We start from the raw sequence: 22,139 nt of genomic DNA, 5'->3' as shown, positions 1-22,139 counted from the left end.
ATAAAAGAATGAAAATACTTGCATTAAAACAGTCCTAGTATTACCTTAAGTTTCAGAGTTGAACAGGTATGTTTGGTGCTCCTTGGGGCGATGTTATGCCATCGGTCTTAGGATGAGAACTGACCTCTCTATCAGTTCCTGTCCTTTTCTCTGAGTTCAAAAGGGGTGTCACCAGAAGTACTTAGCCAATTGGCTCTGAGTCTATAAACCTCTAAATGACCGCCCGCTTTGACAGATTAATAAAAGCACTCATATCTTCAATTATGAAATGGTTACACGCTTGAAACCGATATTTTATGGTACGTTTTTGAATGTCCTATCTTTAGACACTAAACATGGGGTATTTCGGACTAACATCTGCCCTGTACGCCCTTGGATCGCTAGCTTGCCTTTCCTCGGCATGACGGTGTCCGTGCTTAGACTTAATTCGATTGGTATTTTATGGGGCACCCAAATATCTACTTTTTGTTAATATGTTAGGTTTGGTTAAAAAGATATGATTTGAGCCCGGATTGTGAGATGTAAGTTAACAATTTGGCTTGGAGAATGTACAAAGCAATTTCCCTGGACATCTAATCTGACCCCCTGCTGTCCTCGCAGACACAACTCCTGCTTGGTCAAAGCTTGGGTATGGTAAAGGTGTGAAAAATGTCAGCTTAGCAGGAACCTGGTGGGGTGGGGGTGAATGAGTGCCTTTTGGTTCCACTGATTAGAAAAAGGTGGGGACTACTTCGCTCAAGGAGCCTGGGTCACTATACAAAATGGACGTTGAGAGGACAAGATGGTGTCCGAACACTCAACACCATTACAGTGTGAACCGGCTCTAAATGTACCCATAGATAGGAAATTATTTTTGTCTGGTAACGATAACAAAATGGGTCTAATGGACCCTGCAAAGGTGTTTTTTTTTTTTTTTAAACATTTTAGCACGGTTTGGAAAGTAACCTTAACAGATAATGCAAGGATTCTAGGTTTGGAGGAAAAGATGCCTTACTGAATACTACTATTTGTCCCCTTCCTCTTTGAAGCTAAATTCAAACATAACACTCGCTGCTCTATACTATGAAAAATTTAAAAAATGTAAAATATTAACCACTTCCTGAACGCAATATGTATATATACTTTGCAGTTTGCAAGTGGTTTATCGGGATTATAGTTGATATACCGTTATTGATTTTTTTTAAGCCGGCGGCTGGCTTTCTTAAGCTGAAGAGCTGCTGGAACGCTTTTAGAAGCAGCAAAAGGGGACGTACCCCTCGCTCACCAGTGTTTTCTCGGGCTTACAGTTTTCTCCAGCTTGCCCGAGAATCGTTCCGACGGTGTGGCCAGCTGGTCACAGACACGATAAAAGACTAGATCGTCTTTGATTGCCTCCATGGCCTTTGAGGACCGAAGCGATGTCATGACGTTACTTCCAGGATGATAGTTAACAGTTCATTTTTTATTCTTTAACAGCAAAAAGTCACAAATTTTATTTATTTTTTGGCTTATTTGCTTTTAAAGGTAAAGGAGAGATAAGAAAAGAAAAATGAAAGCGCCCCATCCCTCCATGCTCACGCTCAGAAGCAATTGCATACGTAAGTTAGGTAGAATTTTTTTCTCCTGGAATTTATCCTGTGAGATCTACAATCCACAGCCGTAGGGCTACCGAAGAAGTCAACGAGAGTTAAAACGCTCTGACGTAACGCGTATAGGGGGCGGAGCCTGCGCGCTTGACGCCGACCGTCTTCCGGGTATCGCTGCAAAGTTTCTTGCCATACAAGCAGGCACGGCTAAGTGCCTGTAAAATGTGAGTACCTTGTACGATCGTTTCTGAATAAAGCCTGTGACGTTTCATACAGAGAGCACTAGATTTCCTCTTTATTTCCTACTGCATGTCCCCGTGTTCTCCGGAGGTGAGAGGCTGGAGAGTTATCCCCTTGGGGTCCTGTATTTTTATATACAAACTGATGCTGGCCCGTCTGGGTCCTGTGCTGAGGCGAGAGGCTAATCCACCTGGTGAAGGGATTTAACACTTGTGGTGTATGATATTCCTTACGGAATTAAGGTTTCTCTGCTAACACTGTGGACACTTGAGCACGAAAATGATATGGACTGTTTGATGGACACTTATTATTAACTATTTGTATATCTGGCGCATCACTTTTCTTATATTGATTTATTAGATTGTGAGGTGTGGACACGATTTTAGTAGTGTATGCTGCCGGTCATTATTATTTATGCACATTTAATTTTTGCACTGCTAATATTGCACTGCTAATTTATGCATATTTATGTATATTGAATTTCTGCGCTGTTAATTTTGCACTGTATGATTTGTTATTATTATCACTGTACGGTTTGCGCTGATAGTTTTTGTTTTATATAAGATTCTCCTGGTAGCTGCAGTTCCTGGTTTCTGCGGGGTGGTGAGTCTGGTGGGGTCCCCTCCCTCTTTACTGAGGATTGATTGATGCTCTGTGACTGGCAAGCGGGTGGGCTGCCAGAGCGATGGGGGTTATCCCTTAGCAGTGTTTTACACTTTTTTGAAGGGTCCCCCTGCTGACTCATGGAGTCTTTGGAGCACATCTCCCCTCCTGATCCCCTCTCTGAGCCTGCGGGGCCCTTTCGGGTCCCATCCATCCATTGATGCTCTGACAGTCCTGGAGTCCTTGGTGTCCCAGTTGGAGGTAGCTTTTGAGCGATGGGCTAGCAAAAAGCACCCCGCCTCATCTGTCTCTTCAGATCCTTAATCTGATTCGGCCACTGTGGACATGGGTCCCCCTGCTGGGTCTGTGACCACGCGCCATGAATCCTCAGATAGTGAGCAGGATTCCTCCACTTCTGCAACTGCGTACAAAAAGGTGCTGGTAGACCCACTGATTGTAGCTGTGCGTAAGACCTTAAAGATGGAGGACACAGCTGAACTTACGGTGAAGGCGCAGATTCCCTTAGGCATTCACAAGCCATCCAGAGCAGAAAAGATGTTCCCTTTCCCCTCCTATTTTGACAGAATTATCACTAAATAGTGGGGATGACCAAAGCATCCCCTTGGGGTTCCTAAGCGATTCATCTAAGTAATACCCCTACGAGGAGTCCCTTTCTAAGAATTGAACTGTTCCACCGGTAGTGGACCCTCTAGTTTTCAGATTAAACAAGGCAACCATGATTCCGATTGAAGAGTCCCCAGCCTTTAAGGACCCGGCTGACAGGAAGGGGGAGGCTGTGGCCCGCAATATGTACACCCTGGCTGGTTCGGCACTAAGGCCTATATTTACAATTGCCCTGGTCTTACAGACTCTGACTGAATGGGCTAGGCTTTTGTCCCGTGACCTGGAGGGGGAGTAGCTCCCCCATGCCTTTGCTGAGCTGACAGACCAGCTGGTCCAGAGGCTGCAGTTTATCTGTAATTTCTCTTTGGATGTGGCTCGCCTCCCTGTTTCGACAGGGGTCCTTCAGGGTTTATTTTGCTCTAATGCTGGTCTTCTATAAAGGCCTTGACTGATCTTCCCTTTTAAGGAAATTGCCCATTTGGTGCTACAAGATCAAGTTTCGTTCCTACCCCCTGGTAAGGTTCTTCCTTCCAACATGCGATTGTCCCCGGTCAGCTTACAGGCTCTTTTTGGGGCGGTGCAAAACCTTTTACTTTAAAGGGTGATGGTCCCAGTTCTGACTTCAGATTGTTTTCAGGGGTTTTACCCTAACCTATTTACAGTCCCCAGAAAGTTCTGGACCTCAAGGCGCTGAACTGCTTTGTGCGGTTGCAGAAGTTCAGAATGGAGTCTGTTCGCACAGTGGTGGCTTTTCTGCATCAGTGGAGTTTTTCTTGCCTCCATCGACATCAAGGAAGCTTACCTTCACATTCCAATATGTGTCGGTCTCTAGCACTTCCCCATTTCTCTGTCGCTCATTGACAGACGCAGTCCTCTTGATTAATATCAAATCGGGTTATACTGCCCTCTACAGGAGTAGTACACTAGGCAGAAGGAAAACGTTCTGGCCACACCTTAGGGGCAGTCCCAGAGGGTATATCCTCTCACTTCCTGCTACAAGATGTCAGTTTTTTTCTGTCTAGTTAGGAGTAAGGACCTAAGTTCCTTGCTGGGATCTTGGTCCTGGCAAGATTTTTTTTTTAGAAAAAATTTTTTAGGCAGCTTTTTTCTCCAGTTGTTCCTGTGAGATCTTCAAGCAAGTATGCTGAAACTGGGCGACGGGCTGGATGTTGAGGCCCAGTGGTCACCCCAGTCAGCCTACGAGCGCGTGCAGGCCCTAGCTCCGCGCTGGGTCGGCCGCGACATAGTCCCACTGAACGGGGACTGACCCTGCGAGTTAAACGTCTCGCAGGGTCAGTCCCCGTCAGTTAGAAACTGAGTCACGGCGTCCGTATTGGTCGACAGCCCCCCCACCTCGGTGGAGAGGGGTTCTGTCAGGAGTTGGCGCCCGCCTGTTCCGGTATGGTGAGTAAAATGTTCCCCCTCTCCCCCTGACGGGTTTGTTGGTGGACGCGGGCCCCTCCATGGGATGGTATGATCCTGGGTCTCCCCTTTATCCTTTAACAGATGTCACAGATCCCCCTCTTGAGGGTGATTTAGTGTATAAAAACCAGGAGGCTTGGTTTGGGAGCTGACTATCGGAGTCACTGTATGAGGGCACTGTAAAGGGACCATGACTGAAGTCAGTGGCTGGCATTACTGTTATGATGGCCATGTAATAGGGTGATAAGCATCCTACCTGATACATAAGGTTGCTGTACAGGCCGATGCCTGTACCTGGACTACCGCCATCCTCCCGCAGGTCGCCATCCTCCCACAGGCCATACACCTCCCGCAGGCCGAGGACTACCTCCCGCAGGCCGCTGCTATCTTGCACAAGCCGCTGCCATCCTCCACAGGCCGCCATTTACCCGCAGGGCCGCCATTTTGGCGTAGCCTCGTGTCTCCAGCATGGGGGCGGCCATGTTTGAGATGACCAAACACCTCAAGGAGTAATTGGGAGGCGCCGGAAGGCGTGTAAAGGGGCGGAGCCGCCTCCTTTACCCGGGAAAGCAAGCCAAAGACTTCCTGTCTGTAACAGACAGTGCTGAGAGCAGGTTGATAGAAACTTCTGTGCATCAGGTGGTGAGCCTTGGGGTCTCTCTCTCTCTCTGTGGGGTCCAAGCAGGTAACACTGAGGGGTGCTATTACGCTGGGGGACTAAGAAAAAGAAAAAAAAATGTGTTTTTTTCTTTGCAATTATTTTTTTGGTTGCTGGCAAGTGTCTTATATAATCATGGACCCTGCCACACATGTATCCCCACCTGATCCCCTCGAGGTGGCCGCAGGACCCTCCAGTACCCCACTTGTGATTGATGCATTATCAGCAGTTTTGGAGTCTTTGGTATCCCGGGTGGAGGTGGCCTGTCAGGGACGGGGGTCAAAAAAAGCGACCCCCGCCTACCCCTATTTTATCTGATACTTCAGATACGGATTCTGAGCTAGTCACTGCAGCCGCAGGTCCCTTTTCTGGGGCTGTTGTCTCAGGTACGGTCTCCTCAGACAGTGAGGAGGACGCTTCTGCCTCCGCCATAGCACAAGAAGAAGCGTTGGTGGATGCACTAGTTGTGTCTGTCCGGGAAACCTTAAGTTGAGGTTACACCGGCAGAGGTAGCTGAGACTGATATTCCTTTTGGTACTAGCAAGCCTACCAAAATGGCGAAGGGTTTCCCTTGCCCAAATGGGGTCGTCCGAAAACGAACCCCTGCTATTTCCAAACGCATTGCTAGGCGCTATCCGTTTGAGGAATCCCTCATTTAAAAAATGGACGGTACCACCAGTGGTGGACTCACCGATTTCCAGACTAAATAAAGCCACTGTTATCCCGTTGGAGGACGCTCCGTCTTTTAGGGATCCGGTGGATCGAAAAGTGGAAGCGGAATTCCGCTCCATTTTTTCCCTGATAGGGTCAACCCTTAGGCCAGTGGTTGCCATTGGTTTAGTTTCATAAACATTGACAGAATGGGTTGGTTAATCTCCCTTTTCAAGGGGATCGCTGGTTTGGGTGAGATTATAAGGATCTCACTGGGGGCAAGAGCACTTTCTTGCCACAGACTGCTAAGGGCAGCCAAGCCTGAAGATGAGTCCAATACAGCCTGGAGGTGTGCCCCCACCCATCTCTGGGGTGGGGGGACGTCTTCACCGGTTTCCGGATCCATGGCTTTCCAGAATCCCGGACAAAGGGGTTCGCGAGGTCATACGGTAGGGATACAAGATCGAGTTTCGATCACTTCCACCGGTGCGATTCTTCCCTTCCAATATTCGACTATCCCTGGATCGCTTAAAAGCTTTGCGGGGGGCAGTAATGGACTTGATGCAACAAGGAGTGGTAGTTCCCGTTCCTTGGACAGTTTCAGGGGTTCTATTCGAACCTGTTCACAATGCCCAGGAAAGAGGGCAAGGTGTGTCCAATTCTGGTCTTGGGAAAGATGGAGTCCATCCGAACAGTGGTGGCGTCCATAGACATCTAGGATGCCTATCTTTATATCCCCATCTTCGCAGGACATCAGCGTTTTCTTCGCTTTTCCCAAAGATCATCCCTGGTTCCCACCAGGAGACTGAGCTATCTGGGCCTAAATTTGGATACATCCTTGGCAAGAGTGTTTCTCCTTGCGGAGAAACTCCAGAAGATTCAGTCAACGATTCGGATGTTGCTGTCCGTCAACTGGCTGGGACTGATGGTGGCCTCCTTAGAGGCAGTACCGTTCGCCCAGTCTCATACCCGAATTCTCCAAGAGGATATTCTTCTCAAATGGAATCGGAATTCCGATTCCCTGGACAATCGGATCCGGTTAAGCGAGCGGACCAGGGAGTCTCTGGTCTGGTGGCTTCGGTCTCCGATGCTCAGCCAGAGGAAGTCATTTCTTCTGATAAACTCCAGGTTACCGATAAATATGTTGGAACTGAGCGCGATCAGACTTTCTGATTTACTGGACCGAGCAGCTCCAGGGCAGCCCGGTTCGGATCCAATCGGACAATGCCACGGTCGTGGCTTATGTCAATCACCAAGGGGCACCAAGAGTGCCCTAGCGGCCATAGAAGTGGCCAGCATTCTTTATTGGGTGGAACAGTTGTTCCAGCTCTCTCCGCGGTATTCATTCTGGAGGGTGGAGAATTGGCAGGCAGATTATCTCAGCCGTCAGATTCTGGATCAAGAGGAATAGTCTCTTCAACCAGCTGTGCCTCCATTGGGGCACCCCGGATGTGGATCTGTTGGCATCTCGGCTCAACAGGAAGGTGCGGAGGTTTGTAGCTTGCGCCCGCGATCCTCTAGCGGACGCAGCAGACGCGCTGATCACCCCGTGGGGGCAGTATCAGCTACGGTATGCCTTCCATCCTCTCAAGTTACTGCCGAAACTTCTTCGCAGGATAGAGATGGAGGGAATTCCAGTTATCCTGGTAACTCCGGACTGACCTCTTCGAGCCTAGTACGCTGACTTGGTCAGGCTGGTCGCGGACGCTCCTTGGAGACTTCATCTCAGGGAGGTTCTGCTGTCTCAGGGACCGATCTTCCATCTTGCTTTACAATCGCTGGCTTAACGGCCTGGCCATTGAGACCCAGGTGCTGAAGGACAAGGGATTGTCAACTTCAGTTATTCCTACTCTAATTAAAGCAAGGAAAGCGACTTCCAGAAAGGTCGATCTTCGCACATGGAAGTCTTATATTGCGTGGTGAATCCCTTGGATTTCCTCCACGTTCTTATTCGGTGATCCGAATCTGGGCCTTTCTGCAACAGGGGGTTGAGCAGAAACTGTCCTTGAGCTCTATCAAGGGTCAGGTTTCAGCGTTAGCAATCTTCTTTCAGAAACCTTTGGCTACGCATTCCTTGGTGCGGAATTTCATCCAGGCGGTGCGGCACCTGGCTCCGCCAGTGCGAGCGCCCTTACCGCCCTGGGATCCTAATTTAGTGTTGTCGGTTCTTCAGAAACCTCCCTTTGAAAATATCAGGGAGATTCCCTTGCTTACTTTATCCCAGAAGGTGGCCTTCTTGGTGGCCATTACTTCTGCGCGCAGGGTGTCAGAACTGGCCGCATTATCTTGTCGTTCCCCATATCTGGTGGTTCATAGGGATAAGGTGGTTCTTCGTCCAAATCCATCCTTCCTTCCTAAGGTGGTTTCAGAGTTTCATCTGAATGAGGACATTGTATTGCCTTCCCTATGTCCTAAGCCCAGTCATCCTCGGGAGTGTGCGTTACATTCCTTGGATGTGGTTCGGACAATCAGGGTATACCTGAAAACTACGGACTCGTTTCGTAAAACGAATTCACTTTTTGTGATCACGGATGGCCCCAAAAAGGGGTTGCCTGCATCTGCCGCAACTATCTCCAAATGGATCAGACAGACGGGGGTACAGGCTTATTCTATTAAGGGTCGGAATCCTCCGTTCCCTGTTAAGGCGCACTCCACTCGGGCGCTTAGTGCTTCCTGGGCCTTCCGCCATCAGGCGTCAGTGGTCCAGGTTTGCAAGGCGGCTACCTGGTCGTCGGTTCATACCTTTACAAAGTTTTATAAAATTGATGTGATGGCATCGTCGGATGCCTCTTTTGGACGCAAGGTTCTGCAGGCCGCAATTTGAGGAGACTGTTGGTCTACCTCGAGGGTTTGTTGGGTTTTTCACTTAGGTCTCATCTTTTTGCTTGATGAGTCCTTGATGCTTCTAGTTGGCTCCGGTTGGGCCTTCTGGATTTTGATTTCTGTTATCCCACCCCTCATTTGTGGCACTGCTTTGGGACGTCCCGATTTGATATTAATCAAGAGGACTGCGTCTGTCAATGAGCGACAGAGAAAAATGGATTTTTGTAAAATCTTACCGTAAAATCCTTTTCTCTTAAGCTCATTGACAGACGCAGTACCCGCCCCTCTACTTTTGAGTTGGGTTGGGTTAAATTCTCTGACACTGCTTTGTGACATAACTGACATCCTGTAGCTGGAAGTGAGAGGATATACCCTCTGGGACTGCCCCTAAGGTGTGGCCAGAACGTTTTCCTTCTGCCTAGTGTCCTACTCCTGTAGAGGGCAGTATAACCCGATTTGATATTAATCAAGAGGACTGCGTCTGTCAATGAGCTTAAGAGAAAAGGATTTTACGGTAAGATTTTACAAAAATCAATTTTTTTGCCATGGGAGAGGAGCATTATCAGTTTGTGGCGTTACCCCTTGGTCTCATTTCTGCTCCTTGGGTCTTCAAGGGGGATCACGGTACTGGGCTACTTAGACGACCTCCTTCTGCGAGCGGGGTCTCCTACAGCTCTAATTGAAAACCTGGAAATCACCATATGAGCTTGAGGGTGTTTGGCTGGATTCTGAATTTTCATAAGTCTTCTCTGGTTCTATCCACAAAGCTGGACTATCTGGGTCTGACTCTGGACTTGGCCTTAGCCACAGTGCTCCTTCCTCTGGACAAACTCCAGAAACTGCCGGCTGTAATTTGTCTCCTGCTGTCCAGCAGATGGTAATCCCTCCAGACTTGCATGCGGGTGCTGGTCCTGATGGTGTCTACCTTGGCGGTTCTGTTTTCACAGTTCCATACGAGGTCCCTACAAGGGAGATTCTGGCCAAATGAGACCAGAATCTGGGCAATCCGATCTGGCTGAGCCGGGGAATGAAAGAGTGCCTGATATGGTGGCTTCATGCTCCGGCTGGGCAAATTCTTCCACCCCTGCCAGCCTGTCCGGCTAGGGAGGCATCTTCTGCAAATTTTTTGCTCAGGGGGTCTGAAAACTGGAACAGTCCAGACTACCAATCAGTGTCTTGGTATTCCGAGTGATCAGACTGTGCCTGGAACATTTGGATGGTTCATCTTCAGGGATGTCCAGTGCGCATTCAATCGGACAATGTCAGGGATGTGGCTCATGTTAATCACCTGGGGGGCACAAGAATTGTCCTGGCGGCTCTGGAGGTACCCGGAATCCTAAGGTGGGCAGATGGGGGAGTGGTCCCTTCATCCAGAGGTGTTTCATTAGTTGTGTCTCCAGTGGGGCATCCCCGAGGTGCATCTGTTGGCGTCCCAGCTCAACAGAAAGGTGCAGAGGTTTGTGACTTGGTCACGGGATCCTCTCGTGGACCCCACAAATGCGCTGGTGGCCCCGTGGGTTCAGTATCGCCTTATTTACGCTTTTCCCTCCTCTCAAGCTTCTGCCAAGACTTCTACGCAGGATCAAGGCAGAAGGGATTCCGGTCATCTTAGTGGCCCTAAACTGGCCTCGCTGGGCTTGGTACGCCTGCTGTCCCAAGGACCAATCTTCCATCCAGCTTTAGAGTCGCTAGCTTTGACGGCTTGGCTGTTGAACGCCAGGTGCTGATGGATAGAGGTTTATCTGAGTCTGTGATTCCAACACTGTTAAAAGCTAGGAAATCTACTTTTAGGAATATCTACCATCGTGTGTGGTGTGAGTCTCTTGGGGTTCATCCTCGCTCTTTTTTTTGCTGGCTCGGATCTTGACCTTCCTTCAATGTGGGGTCGAGCAGAAACTGGCCTTGAGTACTATCAAGGGTCAGGTGTTGGCCTTAGCTGTCTTCTTTTAGAGGCCCTTGGCCACATACTCCTTGGTGCATACATTTCTTCAGGGAGTTAGGCTCTTGACCCCTCCAGGGCTGTCTCTGTTGCCGCCCTAGGACCTCAATTTGGTGCTCTCAGTCCTCCAGAAGCCTCCTTTTAAGAATCTTCAAGAGATTCTCCTGCTTGCGCTGTCCCACAGGCTTTCACCTCTGCGCACAGGGTGTCGCAATTGGCGGCGTTACCCTGTCATTGACCTTACTTGGTGGTTCACAGGGTTTTTCGCCCCTGTCCATCTTGTCCCCAGGTTGTCTCCGATTTTCATTGGAATGAAGACATTGTGTTGCCTTCCCTGTGTCCCAGGCGTAAACATCCGAAGGAATTTACTTTGCATGCCTTGGATGTGGTCCGGGCGATTGGGGTGTACCTGGCAGCTACTGAGTCTTTCAGGAAATCAGACTCACTATTTGTTCTTACGGATGGAAAACCGCTGCGCAAATGCCGTGTGACAAAAAAAAAAAAACAGGGATTGTAATACTGTGTGACATAGAAAATTTCAACAATTGACATTTTATTCTTTAGGGTCTCTGCTAAAAAAAAAAAAAAAAATTGTTGTCTTTGGGGGTTTTAAGTTATTTTCTAGCAAAAAAAAAAAATACTGATTTGAACTTTGTAAACAAAAAGTGCCAGGCCAACGCTCAATCTTCAAGTAGTTAAAGGATAATTTCACCTTTGGCAACATGTTACAGGTTCCACCCGTTTTTAGGGTGGAACATGTAATATGTTTCCAACGCGGCAGCCGCTGCCTGATTTCCCCCCCCCCCCCTCCTTGTGACAGCAGTACAGGAAGAAGTTCCCCATACTAACTGTCAGGTTTTTAAATCCGTGCAACTATGCGGGACTCCACCCACATGCTCTGTGTGTCGATGAACTACAAGCCACGACATCTTTTGTGGCTGTCAGCTTGAAGTTCTCAATGAACTATAGCGCCATGGTAGTTTTTTTTTATTCTTCCTGTTAGTGTATCTGCTTGCACATAGATACATTGACATGTCTGCAGGAGACCTGCCAGGCACCAGTGATCTGCTGATTTCTGCTTTACAGACTGCAAAAGAAAAAAATAATAAATGCAAATTTTTTTTTACTTTGTGTTTGTTTATTTTTTTTTTTTTTTGCAGTCTGTTTATTGGCAGTAGCTAACAATTTATATAGGTTTTCCACATTTGTTAGCTACTGCCAATAAACATTATTTATGTTACTGTCTTAGGGTCCTTTTACACCATCCGCTGTCCGGCGCGGTCTGTTCTCTGCTCAGCGGGGGATCGAACCGCTGATCCCCGCTGAGCAGGTGGATGACAGCTCCCTCTACGCTCTGTGTGGGGAATTGGATGAGAATGGACCTCCTGTCCGTTCTCATCCGATACGATCCACTGGACGGATGGAAAATAGGGTTTCCATCCGTCCGGATTTCACAGACCGGATTGGAATCAGATAGCATGCTGCCCCATAGGGATGCATGGAGGATCCGATCAGGTCTGCCTAAAAAACTGACACGCAGATCTGATTGGATCATTCGTGTGAAAGGGGCCTTAGTGCCATTTGTTGAACCTATAAATTGAAAATATTTACATTTTTTTCACTGGTTAAGTGTTTAAAACAAACCTGTCATAAGGTACAGAGATATATAGAGCCCACTTCTCATACTTTCTTACTTGGTTACTATAAGCCTCTGTCCTGTATGCTTGTTCCAGATCAGTGACTCAAAAAATATGTAAGCATGTGTGTGTACAGCCTGGTAACTTACATTTTAAAGTGAAAATTTTCAAGCAGCCTCTTATTTCTCTTATGACAGGTTTACTTTCAGTTGTTTAAGCAAAAAAATTAACTAAGAACCAATAATGAACTAACATTCTTTTTTTTTTTGAAGGAAATGATTATTGATAAAGTGAAAGGACAGGTGGTGCCTCGATATTTGATATACGACATTGTCAAGTTCAATGTAAGTATTCATATTTTCTTTGTCTTGTACGGTTTGTAGTGGACAGCAGGAATGTTTTTAGTTACAATGTGCACTTTTCTTTCATGTGATTTATACACATGCTGTTCAGGGGGAAGCAGGTTCTATTAAATTTATGCTTCGTTGCTTGGATTTTGTCATGTTGAGGCAATGCCAGAATCCTAACTAAGTGCTGTCAGAAAGTCCATACCGTAAGTCATAACAATCCCTTTACAAGTACTGCATGATGAAAGGTTATGTCAGTATGATTCAAGTGCACCCTCTCCTTTTTCCTCATAAAAACAAAACAAAAAACACAGTGGCATTAGAAAAACATTTTTAAGCCATACAAATATGATTTTTTAAGCAACTATGCTGCAACCTTTTCGGTATTTCTTATGTCATCTACGGTATACAGTACTGGTGCTTTTGTAAATATTTAAAGGTTAGATTACTAGCTTTAAAGCTTAAATCCAGACTGGAACAAAAATATACCCTTGTTGTGAGTGATAAAATATGGCAGTTGCAGTTCTTTCCATATTGGAAGGGGGGAGCGAACATTAACCGATTTGCTGCCTGGGACTGCCAATTGCCGTCTTGGAAGAAGTGCCTCACCCTGTATTGCTGGTTTCAGGGGGGGGGGGTTGATAAGAGACATGTCTTGGAATCCAGTTATAAATTTGGGGTGTGCAATGACCCGATTAATGCCAAAGGAATGTGTTTCAGATAAGACCAAAGGTCTGAGTGGTTTCACGAACACTAGCATTACTCTAATCCTTGAGTAGTTAAGAAGCCGACGAGGGGTTTCTGTCTGCAGTCAGGGAAGTGCCCCCAGGATATAGTCAGAGAAAAATTGTTCAAGCTGCACCCATTGTTTGATGAGGTACAGAATGCAACAGCTCAAGATCCACAACATATGTGAAACTTTGTGGTACTTGAATACAACTGTCAGACATAATGCTGCCCTGAATTTGGGCCTGGTCAGGAGTTACTGCTGGATTCTGAGTCATACAAAACAAACAAGAACAGTACATACTAAGTGGTTAACGGTAAAATCAAAGGCAAATTGGCCACTCACAAGATTAAAATAGATAAAGCATTTACTCAACACTCACAGCAAGGATGCCTCTCTGTGTTCACACTTGTAGTCCTGAAAAGTAGTGCTGTGAGATGGAGGAATAGCTGCAGCTGGAGGAGAGACCAAAGCTCTGTACACAGGCACAGTGTGTTGCAAGGATCTCCTGCATGATGTCACATGACGTCGGAGCAGTGAGCTTTGCTACGCATTTCAACGGACCTCCTTCTTCATAAAGGGAATACTGTGATTGCTTTATATAGGAGAAAGGGGAGGGCTTAATATTCCAATATAGGTCCAATTTTAATGGGAAGTGGTATTTGAAGTTGGCCATAGTTACCAAAGGACATTAATAGTCATGGCCTCAGATTTTTTTTTTTTTTTTGTAGATTGATTTTAAAATTGGAGAGCTCACTGTGTAGCTGGAATTCAACTAGCAAATTAGATGGGGAGGTTAAAGGTTGGCATGATGCTGGAATTGTCCCTTATTTCTGTATTGGCTCTGCAGCTCCTCTTTATTCTGACTTATGCTGTTGGGAAAGCAGTATATGGCACCCAGCCATTTGAAGAAATTCTCTCCAGTGATCGTGACACCGCATATCTGTCCCCCCTGGGCATAGCTGTCTATAAATGATTGGTCAAGCAGTTTTGCAAATGTTTTATAATATATAAGGGAGAAGCCATCTATGCTGGGGGCCTTGTTAGGTTTTGTTTTTCTAAGTGCCTGATACCATTGTTCTGTAGTTATTGTTCCCCCCGAGAGCCTCAGTAAGCCTTTTCCACCAGGAAATGGTTGATTTTGGTGTTCCTATCTTGGGAATCATGGGTGTGGTGGTGTTAGGAGGAGTTTTAGAACTCCCTATAGAAATCTAACTCTGTTTTGCAATGGAATTTGTGATGTGTAAGGGGAGAGGGGGGGGGGGGAAGCAACAGTACACTGAGCTTCCCAGTGAAAGGCTGTGTAGGGTAGGCATGTCAGGACACATCAGATCAATGGGGGAGCACTGTGCTCTCCTGTAAAGCGGAGGGAATGGCATGAAAACCAGGGATTGCACACAAAGGAAGCAATACATAGAGATCAGGATACTTTTTCATACAAGTACATGATACAGCAGACACATATCAGAAATATGAAATGTTGGGGTAACAAACGCTTTAAGCCCTGGTAACTTGGCAGATTAATAAACCCCTAATGATGCATTTGTGTTTCCCATATAGTCAATGGGGAGGTGGGGATGTCAATGTGATTCCTGAGGAAGGCTCAGAGCTTCGAGGACCTGGTCTTTGGGTCCTGGCGCAAGGACTCATTACCTGCCACTGCTAAACTTTGGGGTTATCCTCTCAAATTATGATGTTGATGGTTATCAGGGCCTGGTCTGAGAGTCTGTGCGGTAATCATTTTTTTTCTTTACTTTGAGAAGGTCTGCATGTCTGAGAAGGAACTAATCTAACCGAGAGTAGGTCCCATGTGTGGCAGAAACATGTATAGTCCCTCTCCATACTGTGCTGCAGTCGCCAAACATCTATCAATTATTGAGTATGCAAGATCTGTTTGACGCACCTTAAAAAAAGCATACAAGAGGTGAGAGATGTTGTGAAATCTAGGAGAGGATCTGCTACATTTAAGGCACCCACTCTTGTGGATGTTGGCAGGGCAGGCTTTTCTGTTTTGGCTGTATCTGATTTTTCTTTTATAAAAATAAACTGCAAGACTTTGCACCTTTATGTTTTGATGAGCCTAAAACGGCTGAACTCGCACGATTACAAACCTGCGCTCAATGTGAACGAGGGCTTTAATCGGTCTATTGGAGACCATTGCAATACGAATTTCCAAAGTTCAAAAAGTAGACAACAACCTTAGACTAAAAAAACATGTGAAGTTTTTCCGTAAAGCGGAAGTAAAGCATGCACAACCCAACAAACATGTACGGCACCCAGTTTGTGCCACAGTGAAGTTTTGGGTTGTTTCGGGTATTTCCTTTAGGGCTTGCTCACACCAAATGAATTAGGGCTATGCTGGCTGCAATTTCCAGCACAGCCCCATTGCATAGACAACATACAGTTCTTGTTTCCTACGTGGTCAGTTAACATGCAGTACTATTTTTTTTCAGCACAAAGGGTTTGCAACGCGAACCACTGCATTGCTATGCTACTGCGGTAAAAAGAACTGTTAAAATGCCACTTGTGACAGTTCTCCCAGCCGACATCAGCAGTCGTTCAAAGGATGTGCAGTCATTTTTATGTGACCGTCATTTTTTTAAAACCTTGTGTTTTTTTTTTTTTTTTACATGCGCTTCAACATTTTTGTTGTATTTAATGTAGCAATTTGTAAACTGGTCACTAAAGGGAAGCAAATTTGCAGTCATTCTTTCATCTTAACCACGTTACGACCGCCCGCCGCAGGCAGCCGCTCCTGGGCGCAACGATGTAGCTCTACGTCGCTCGCTCTCAGAAGGCTAGGGGGCGAGCACGCGCTGGCTCGCTCCCACCCCCGCTCGTCAACCAGGGAGCCAGTGCATATGTCAGGCGGCTCCGATTGCCGCCTGACACTGGCGATCGTTCCCCGCTGAGGGAGAAAGACGGTCGGCTGATGTAAACACACCCGTCCGTCCTTCTCCCTGAAGTGATCACAGAGCTCATGTGATCCTGCTATATAGGATCACATGTTTCTGTGATGACTTCACAAGTCCAACTCCCCCCCCCCACAGTTAGAATCACTCCCCTAGGGTTACATTTAACCCCTTGATCACCTATACTGTTAACCCCTTCCCTGCCAGTGTCATTATTACAGTAACAGTGCATATTTATAGCACTGATTACTGTAGTAATGTCACTGGTATCCCCAAAAGTGTCAAAAATGTCAGTCAGCAGTCCGATCTGTCTGCCGCAATGTTGCAGTCCTGCAAAAAATCGCAGATTGCCGCCATTACTAGTAAAAAAATAAATAAATAAATAAAAATGACATAAATCTTTCCTGTAGGTAGTAGACGTAATAACGTTTGCATAAACTAATCAAAATACACTTTTTCTTTTTTTACCAAAAATATGTAGCAGAAAACAAATTGGCCTAAAATGTTAAAAAAATTTAATTTTTAAATTTTTTTTTTTTTGGGAATGTTATATAGCAGAATGTGAAAAATGTTTTTATTTTCAAAATTGTTGCTCTTTTTTTGTTTATAGCGCAACAAATAAAAATCGCACAGGTGATCAAATATCACCAAAAGAAAGCTCTATTTGTGGGAAGAAAAGGACGGCAATTTTATTTGGGTACAGCGTTGCACGACTGCGCAATTGTCCGTTAAAGTACTGATTCGCAAAATAGAGCCTGGTCATTAAGCAGGAAAATCCTCCGGTCTGAAAGTGGTTAAAACCTTTAAAAAAAGATGTCAGCTACATAGGGAGTGCATTGTGCAAATCTAAACAAAAATGTATTATACTGCAGTTTATCAGTTCTTAAATGTGGTGACTGCATTTGTTTCCTTTTTTTCAGGTTTTTACCATTATTTTTATCGATCACACACTTGCTATCCTAGAGAGACAACACTCCCTGCACTTTGTAGAGGTGCAGCGGTCTCACACTGGGCTGCCTTCCTTATTTACACTACAAATACCAGTCCCTCTGCTCATTGCCATGCTTTATATTTACAGAAGATTGCTGGGAAAGCTAATATCATTGTATGAGATATTAGTTCAGTGCAGTAAATGTTGTAAGGACACAGGGTTTTTGACCAGATCAACTGTTTTTTCTTGTGGAAAATGTACTTCGCCTGAACTAAAGAATAAGAAATATTTGCTGCCACCACATCCAAAGACCGGTAAGCTGCAATATATTACCTTTTGTTTTGGATTTAAAAAACATATCAACACAAGCCCAAAGCCCATCTACAAAAGCACCCTAGAAGGTAATTTAAAAAATAAAGACAAGACTATCCTTTTCATTAAGGCCCCTTTCACACACTGAGTCCGTCGGACGGACTCCGTTTTTCACAGCGGGGGATCGATCCGCCGATCCCCCGCTGAGCAGGAGGATGACAGCTGTGTCTCCGCGCTGTGTGTGGAGACACAGCTGTCTGTTCCCCATGCATCTCTATGGGGGAAATCGGATGGGAACGGACCGTCGGTCCGATCCCATCCGATCCGCTGGATGGATGGAAAATAGGGTTTCCATCCATCCAGATTTGACGGATCGGATGTCAGCAAACATGTCTCCGCTGACATCCGATGCCCCATAGGAATGCATGGGGGGAAGAGCCGGATCTGATCGGTCCGCATGTGTGGAAGAGCCCTAAAGCTTTAATATAGTTCCTGTCAATGAGACTATTATTTTCAAATATTTACATGCCAGTATTTTCTCAAACAGCGTACAGATATGCGAGATGCTTAGCTATTCTTCTTTATAACCCGAACATCAAATACTTTATCACTGTAACAAAGTAAGTCCTTCGATTTTACCTCTACTCAAATTGGCTCAGCTCATGTTTTCCTTAGTGTGTGGTAAAAGAGGAGATGCTTTTTCTGTCCTTGCTCTTTTGCCATTGGAGATAAAACTGGAATGCTAATAAATAGTCGTTCACAGAACAGCATATACAAACACTACAAGGATAACATTGTAGAAAAAAACAAACCCAACAGGTTTGTAAATGTTCAATGGCCTTGCTTGAAATACTGCAGTTAATAAAAAAGTTAATACATTGTTTACTGTGTCGCTTAGTGATATGCAGAAACACACCGTATTTGACAGAAGCACTGTGATCCTTAATTTCTCGATCTGTGCAGCTGTGGACCAGGGAATTTCTCACTGTCTGTGATTAGTTGTGTGCAGGTGGGTTGAGACTAGGATCCTGAATTCGCCTGAACCCAGCTCCCGATGGGAGGAGCAGAACCCAATGGTCTAACGCAGTGGTCCTCAACTCCGGTCCTCATGGTCCACTAACAGCCAGATTTTAAGTATTACCTTGGGGAGATGCAGACTAGAATACTGCAATCACTGAGCAGCAAATGATATCACCTGGGATGTATTTCAGTTATCTTGAAAACCTGGCCTGTAAGTGGGCCCCGAGGGCCAGGGTTGAGGACCACTGGTCTAAAGAAGATATGGAGCTGCGTCTATTGATGAACTTCAGAGAAAAGGATTTTACGATATGTACAAAAATCCAGTTTTTCCGTTTAATCACACGTTGCCCTGATAAGGCAAATGAGTTTTGGGGACACTTGTCAACTTTTTCCCCCACAAACAAAAAATGAGTGCATCAAAATGCTAAACTGGAAACAAACCTTCATTTGTTTTTTGGCACCCAGCTTTGCAGCAGCATTTGAATTCAACATTTTTTATAGACATTTTATTTTTCTTTAGGATCCACAGGGTCTGACACCAATGAAATCCTTGGCAGACAGGAATCACTTCAGCTTCCAGAAAATGCTGGTCGTCTTGCTATCTTTGATTTTATTGTTTTGTGAGACACAACATGTGTTACAAAGCGTTTTTAAGTTCAAACATATAAAGAGCATGTTCTTAGAGTCCGATTTTTTTTTTTTATTCTGAGTTACAGATCTAAATGCAGTGTATGTTTATGCATCCGTGTAAATGGCTGTGTTCGGATTCGTAATTAAAAACACTTGTTTATGCGTTTTTTACGGCCATGTAAATGAAGCCAAGGGTCTGCCATAGCTGGTTCAAATCTCCACCGATGCTGCAGGAACTGGTCGAGACTCGAATCATGTATGGGCAGGCTCAATGTACTTAGGTACAATCAACCTGCTGGATTTTACATGCAATTATTGCTAACAGCTGGTACAGTCTCTAACAATAATCACGGTCTTCTCCCGGTTAGGACCTGGGAGAACACAATGGCTCGGTGGGAGGGATTCCCCAGTCATCACTGTCTGTGTTAATCTGGGAATTGAGAGAATTGCAAGAAAGAAATTTGCTCCATGTATGGCCTGCATAAGGATATTCCTACTACTGTTTGTCATTCTGTGGACCTGTTTCCTCCACTGCTTCTTGATTAATCACCAGTAGAGCTGGGTTCAGACGCGTTCAGGATCCTAGTCCCAACCTACCTGCCCGATCCCGCCAGGAAGCGGTGTGTAGTGTCGGCTTCCTGGCGGGTTGGGACTTGGATCCCGAGGACGCCTGAGCCCATCACTAATCACCTGTCATCAGAGGGGCAGCTCTGCCATAAAGCCCTGCTCCCTCTACCAAGATTGCTCCCTCTACACAAAAACACAGAGCAGAGCAAGGCATTGTATGTCAGTAATAGGGAAAAGATCATCAGCAAGAAGCCTACAGGCAATACTGGTGACTAGTTCTTTTCTTGCTGCTTGCTTTCTTGGGGCACCATGCCCCAGAGTTCAGACCTTCTTTAACCACTGTAAGACCAAGACTATTTTTGACACTTGGTGTTTACAAGCTAAAATCAGTTTGTTTGTTTTTTTTTTGCTAGAAAACTACCGTATATACTCGAGTATAAGCTGACCCGAGTATAAGCCGAGGCCCCTACTTTTACCACAAAAAGATGGGAAAAATCTTTGACTCGAGTATAAGTCTAGGGTGAGAATGCAGGGCAGCGGGCATGGTACAGGAGAATGCAGGGTGACTGGCATGGTGCAGGAGAATGCAGGGTACTGGCATGGTACAGGAGAATGCAGGGTACTGGCATGGTGCAGGGTACTGGCATGGTGCAGGAGAATACGGGGTACTGGCATGGTGCAGGAGAATGCAGGGTACTGGCATGGTGCAGGAGAATGCAGGGTACTGGCATGGTGCAGGAGAATGCAGGGTACTGGCATGTTACAGGAGAATGCAGGGTACTGGCATGGTGCAAGAGAATGCAGGGTACTGGCATGGTACAAGAGGATCCGGGGTACTGGCATGGTACAAGAGGATCCGGGGTTGTGGGCATACTACAGGAGATGCAGTGCTGTGGGCATGGTACAGGTGGACCATGCCCGCAGCACTGCATCCCTTGTAGTGTGCCCGCAGCCCTGCATAATGGCAGGTAGTGAAGCTGTTTCACTTACCTGTTCTAGCGGCGCCTTCATTTTAAAAATGGCGCCGGCCGGCGCGGACACGTCATTGCGCACGCGCCGCCGCCGCTCGTATAATTTCGGCTATTCCCGGCCTCTCCCGAGCGGCGGGGCGTGCGCGGTGACATGTATGCGACGGGCAGCGCCATTTTTAAAGCTTAAGCCCGTCGGAGCGGCCAGGGAATTTTTTTTTCCTTGACTCGAGTATAAGCCGAGGGGGACGTTTTCAGCACAAAAAAATGTGCTGAAAAACTCGGCTTATACTCGAGTATATACGGTACTTAGAACCCCCAAATATTATATTTTTTTTTTTTAGCAGAGACCCTAGAGAATAAAATGGAGATAGTTGCAATATTTTTTATCACACCGTATTTGTGCAGCGGTCTTCCAAACGCAATTTTCTCTTACGTCCTCCCACAGTCGCCGCCCTTCATATAGTCTTCACTAATGGGTATTGACTTCCGCTCCGCAGGAGTAGCTAGGCATAAGACTTGTTAGAAGCAAAAGCTTTTAGCATAGACACACCCATGGGGGCTGTCCCACTGGTCAATACCCCCCCTGCAGTAAGCCATCCCAACTCAGTTTGTCTCTGCCTAGCTTTAGGAGTAGATAGGCTTCCCTGTGCTGGGGCTACAGTCTCAGCCTTCTAATCTTTTCTTATGATTTTTCTTTGCAAGAATGTCAGTTTTTTCTTTGCTTTATTAGCTGTTTATTTTGTCAGCTTTAGTTTTAGTCGGATCTTCGGATGAAGATGGAATTTGCGGAGCTGGGAATCGGACTGGCCGCCCTGGCTCTCCAGGGCAGAGGGTCAGAGGGATCCCCAGCCCGCCATCGAGCGTTCGGCTATGGTTCGCCCTGGCGCTATGAACGACCCATCCCTGTTGGCAGCAGGGATGCAGCCTGTGAGGTGGCTACCTCACTGGACGCTTATGCGGTTAAGTGCTGCAGTGTCCTGCGTTTTGGCTGACGGCATTCCCTGTCATCTGAGGACAGAGGCTTTCCGTTAATAGAGGCACCCCACGCCATCCGGTACAGGTAAGTACTTTTCTGTGTGGGGCCTCTGTCTGGGGTGGCAGTCCTGTGTTGCTGTGTGTCCCCTCATGTCTGTGCGTTTGTGGGGCTCCCTGATGCGATCCCTGCGGGGGTCTTTTTTATTGCACTGCTGGCGCTGTGTGGTTTTGGGGGCCCCTCTCCTGTGTCACTTTCAGTGTTTGGGAGGTGCAGACTGTGTGTGAGGCGGCCGCTGCGGCTACAAACCGCGCGGTCCGCCATTTTGGATGTGGGCATCATGTCTGGCTTCACTATGGGCTTTGCTAACAGCTTGCGCTGTGGTGTTTTGGCGCACTCCGGCGCGTGGCAGAACGATCGTTCCGAGCACATGTTGGCGGCCATCTTCCCGAAGCCTCCCATTACTTTCTATGGGCAGCCATTTTCCCTTAGCTTTGCAGCATATAGTTCAGCCTCTGGTAACCTCACTTCCTTTTCCTCTGGAGCAGCGATCGGTGTGGTAACACTCTGCGGGGCTCTGCAGACTG

General features: G+C 46.5%; 1 protein-coding gene across 1 annotated transcript in view; it reads left to right on the top strand.

The window, feature by feature from the left end:
• The window catches only part of RNGTT (RNA guanylyltransferase and 5'-phosphatase), a 641,023-nt gene that overhangs the window by 270,013 nt on the left and 348,871 nt on the right, over positions 1 to 22,139 (top strand). Inside the window, exon 10 of the mRNA XM_082249686.1 lies at positions 12,435 to 12,506. Coding sequence (XP_082105812.1) covers positions 12,435 to 12,506 — 72 coding nt within the window. The remainder of the gene's footprint in view (positions 1 to 12,434; positions 12,507 to 22,139) is intronic.

Source organism: Pelophylax lessonae, assembly GCF_965119305.1.
Source record: "Pelophylax lessonae genome assembly, chromosome: 3".
Taxonomy (NCBI): domain Eukaryota; kingdom Metazoa; phylum Chordata; class Amphibia; order Anura; family Ranidae; genus Pelophylax; species Pelophylax lessonae.
The sequence above is the reverse complement of the archived record's forward strand: the minus strand, read 5'-3'. Positions and strand labels throughout refer to the sequence as shown.